The sequence below is a fragment of the Camellia sinensis genome, chromosome 14, assembly GCF_055761805.1.
Source record: "Camellia sinensis isolate YWXY chromosome 14, ASM5576180v1, whole genome shotgun sequence".
NCBI classification, from domain to species: domain Eukaryota; kingdom Viridiplantae; phylum Streptophyta; class Magnoliopsida; order Ericales; family Theaceae; genus Camellia; species Camellia sinensis.
This window is the reverse complement of record NC_138974.1, coordinates 105722603-105726713: the sequence shown is the minus strand read 5'-3', so window position 1 is coordinate 105726713 and position 4111 is coordinate 105722603. Positions and strand designations below refer to the sequence as shown.

Here is a 4111-nt window from a genome sequence, read left to right as displayed (position 1 = left end):
CATGGCAACCCTACAACAAAATCCATGGTCAAATGCTCCCATTTCCATTCCGGGATGGGAAGAGGTTGCAACAAACCGGCAGGTCTTTGATGCTCCGCTTTTACTTGCTGGCATTGCAAACACTTAGAGACAAACTCCGCGATCTCCTTTTTCATACTTGGCTACCAAAAATTTTGCTTCAAATCTCAGTACATTTTGGTACTTCCTGGATGCATTGAGAACCTTGAGGTATGTGCGTCTTCCATCAGTTTTTGCTTAAGGTTTAACACATTGGGGACACATATTCGGTTTTGAAATTTGAGCACCGAATCTACCAACCTGAATCCTGACTTTGGTTTTGTTCCTAACTCATCACATATCTTTCTTAGAGCTTCATCCTCTATCTGATGCAACTTAATTTCCTCAAGTAAGGTTGGTTGGGCCATCATCGCTGCCATTAAAGCTTCCTGTCCATGTAGCACAAAGTCTAATTCCATCTTACCCAATTCAATTGCTAATTCCTTTTTCCCTGTAACCAAACTTGCCAAAGTCCCCATATTTTTCCGACTGAGCGCATCTGCAACTGTGTTGGCTTTACCAGGATGGTAATGAATCTGCAAATCATAATCTTTAAGAAGTTCCAACCACCGTCGCTGCCGCATATTCAACTCTTTTTGAGTAAAAAAGTACTGGAGACTCTTGTGGTCAGTATATATATCGCAGGTAGTGCCATACAAATAGTGTCTCCATATCTTTAAAGCAAAGATTACTGCTGCTAGTTCCAGATCATGTGTGGGATAATTCTTTTCATGGGGTTTCAACTGCCGAGAAGCATAACCGATGACTCTTCCGTTTTGCATCAGTATACAACCAAGCCCTTTGTGCGAAGCATCACTGTAAATTACAAATCCTTCTGTACTGGATGGTAAGGCCAAAACTGGTGCTGTTGTCAACTTTATCTTCAATTCCTAGAAAGTAGACTCCCGCACTTCTGACCATTCAAATGCAACTTCCTTTCGAGTCAGTTGTGTAAGCGGCATAACAATTTTAGAAAAATCTTGAACAAACCGTCTGTAATAGCCGGCTAACCCCATAAAACTACGCACTTCAGTCACATTAGTGGGAGTTGGCCAATTCACAATCACCTCAATCTTATGTGGATCAACAGAAACTCCTTCCTTTGTGATAACATGCCCCAGAAATGCCACCTCTAGTAGCCAAAATTCACACTTCTTCAGCTTTGCATACAGTTTCTTTTCCCGAAGGGTTTGAAGGATCAAACGAAGATGATTCTCGTGAGCTTCTGCATTCATCGAATAGATGAGAATATCGTCAATAAAGACCACCACAAATTCATCCAAATAGGGCTTGAAAACACGGTTCATCAAATCCATAAAAGCTGCTGGTGCGTTAGTGACTTCGAAGGGCATAACCAAAAATTCATAATGACCGTACCGGGTTTGAAAAGCTGTCTTCTCAACATCATCAGCCTTGACCTTTAATTGATGGTATCCAGACTGTAGATCAATCTTAGAAAAGACTTGTGCCCCCTGAAGCTGATCAAATAGGTCATCAATTCTTGGCAATGGATACTTATTCTTGATTGTTACTTTATTAAGTTCACTGTAATCGATACAAAGCCGGAGTGCTCCATCCTTCTTTTTTGCAAACAGAACTGGTGCACCTCACGGAGACACACTCGGACGGATGAATCCCTTGTCCAATAAATCTTGTAACTGCATTTTCAATTCCTTCATCTCAACTGGTGACATTCTATACAGAGTCTTCGAAATAGGTTGAGTTCCCGGTGCTACTTCAATGGTGAACTCAATTTCACGGTCTATCAACTGCCCTGGCAATTTTTCAGGAAAGACATCCGAAAATTCACAAACAATTGGGATCATGTCGATATTTCCATTCACCACTTGCCCCTCCAAAACACTGCATAAATACCCCTGACACCCTTTCTGAATTAATTTACAAGCCTTCGTTGTCGAGATCAAATAAGGTGGAGAAGTTATGCCATGTCCCTGTAAGGTAGACTCTAATTGTCCCGGAGGGTGGAAACTGATTTGTTTAGTTAGACAATCTATAGTTGCACCATATTCACCCAACCAGTCCATTCCCAGAATAATATCAAAATAGGTCATGTCAAGAGGTAACAGATTGGCATATACCCGGATATCCCCAAGCTCGAGTTCACAACCAAAATTGATAGAAGTACAAAGTATAGAGTCTCCCAAAGGTGAAGACCCACATAACATATAAGACAGTTTTTCTTCAACTTTATCTAAGTTTTGTGCAAATAATTTTGACACGAAGGAATGAGTAGAGCCAGAATCAAATAATACACTAGCAGAATGACTGTGAACCATAAATATACCTGATACCACTGTTGCTACATTCTGTACATCTCTTGGAACCAATGCAAACACTCTGCCTTGTCTCGCTGTGTCTTTATTGTTAGTAGGTTTAGCAGTTGACTTGGTGTTGGTAGTTGGTGCAGACCCCGCTGAACTGGTAGCAGCCCTATTGCCATTTCGTTGATTCCTCTGAGGGCAATCCTTTATCAAATGAGCCGTTTTGCCACACTGATAACAGGCACCAGTCTTCCATTGGCATGTCCCACGATGCCTCTTTCCACATTCCGAACAAACAGGAATCGTACCCTGACTAGGGGCAGAAGTCTTTGAAGTCCCCGAATTTTGTTTCTTGTTTGGTGGAATACTTGACTCCTCTGACCATTGATGATTCTGTCTTTTCCCTTTCCACTCGGAGATCTGATTCTGGGCAGCAAGGTTTCTCTCAGCTATAACTGCCCTCTTCAATACATCAACATAAGTGGGTAATTTCAACATATTGACTCGGTCCAGGATAGCACCCCGTAAGCCCCCTTCAAATTTTCGTGCCTTCTTATAGTCCATGTCCACCATGTGCGGTGCAAACCGGGCTAGTTCTGCAAATTGGGCCTCATATTCAGCAACAGTCTTGTTCCCTTGTCTGAGAGTTTCGAATTCAGTCACCTTTTTATCCCGTATGCTTTGAGGGAAATATTTATCATAAAACAACTCTAGAAATCTATCCCATGTTAACCCTGGCTGGATTGTTCTCATAAGCATCCACCACCTCCGTGCCTCGTCCTCCAGAGTGAAGGCAGTTAGTTGCACCTTTTGAGCTTCGGTACAAGGGAAAACTTTGAATAACTTCTCTATTCCCAACACCCATGCTTCAGCTTTCATTGGCTCGATTCCTCCTTTGAAAGATGGCCGTTTCATCTTTTTAAACTCCTTAGTAAGGGTAATAGTCCGGTCTTCAGCATGAAAATCTTGTGCTACCGGTGGCGGTTGTTGTTAAGGCTGTTGCTGTTGTTGCCGTAGAGTCTCCGCCATTTCCATAATCATCCTCTCCATCCTATCCAGTCGTGCTATGGTAGCATCTTCCGCATCTTCTGTCCTTGTTCTCACCATGATCTACGCAATAATCAATTATATACAATAGACATAGTTCAAAATTGTTAGAATTATCAGAGTACAGGTAATGTTGCCATCGAACTTGTCTTATACTTTTAGGATGTCATGCATGATGCCTAAAGATTTTCTAGACACCCTAAAGCTCAATGGATCCGTGTGTGTGAGATAGCAACTCGTGCTCTGATACCACTTGTCACGCCCCAAACCTGCCCTTAAAAGTTTGGGCATGACCCATTCAGAAACGGACAAATAATTTGGTATATATAACATATGGGGCCTTGTTGGAAGCACAAAACACTAAAAGAGTACTGATATAGACAAACTCCATTGAGCTACTTCTACATGCTAGGATCTCATACATTACATGCATCATAATGGATAGATAAAGTCCCAAACTATAACCCAGAGCATTGGTTATATACATACACATATACAGTCCCAGCCCTAAAATTAGGCATATACAAAACATGAAAGTCATATACATCAACCTTAGGTGGACACTCAAAAGCAAGCCAACATCTTAACAGCTTAACAAAATAAATGGCCTTGTCTAGTGCCCGGACACATGAAGGTTGACAAGAGAAAGTGGGCGTTGTGGCTAGGACTGACCACCTGATTGGTGACCTACAGAAACAGACATAATAGAGAGTGAGCCAGGCCCA

The 4111-nt window shown here is 41.9% G+C and overlaps 1 protein-coding gene across 1 annotated transcript; it reads right to left on the bottom strand.

Annotated features, from left to right (window-relative positions):
• Nucleotides 1–1664: 1664 nt before the first annotated feature.
• Nucleotides 1665–3254, bottom strand: LOC145807224 (uncharacterized). The gene has a single exon (XM_082905170.1). It carries the CDS (start codon nucleotides 3252–3254, stop codon nucleotides 1665–1667), a length of 1590 nt encoding a protein of 529 aa, XP_082761296.1.
• Nucleotides 3255–4111: the final 857 nt, after the last annotated feature.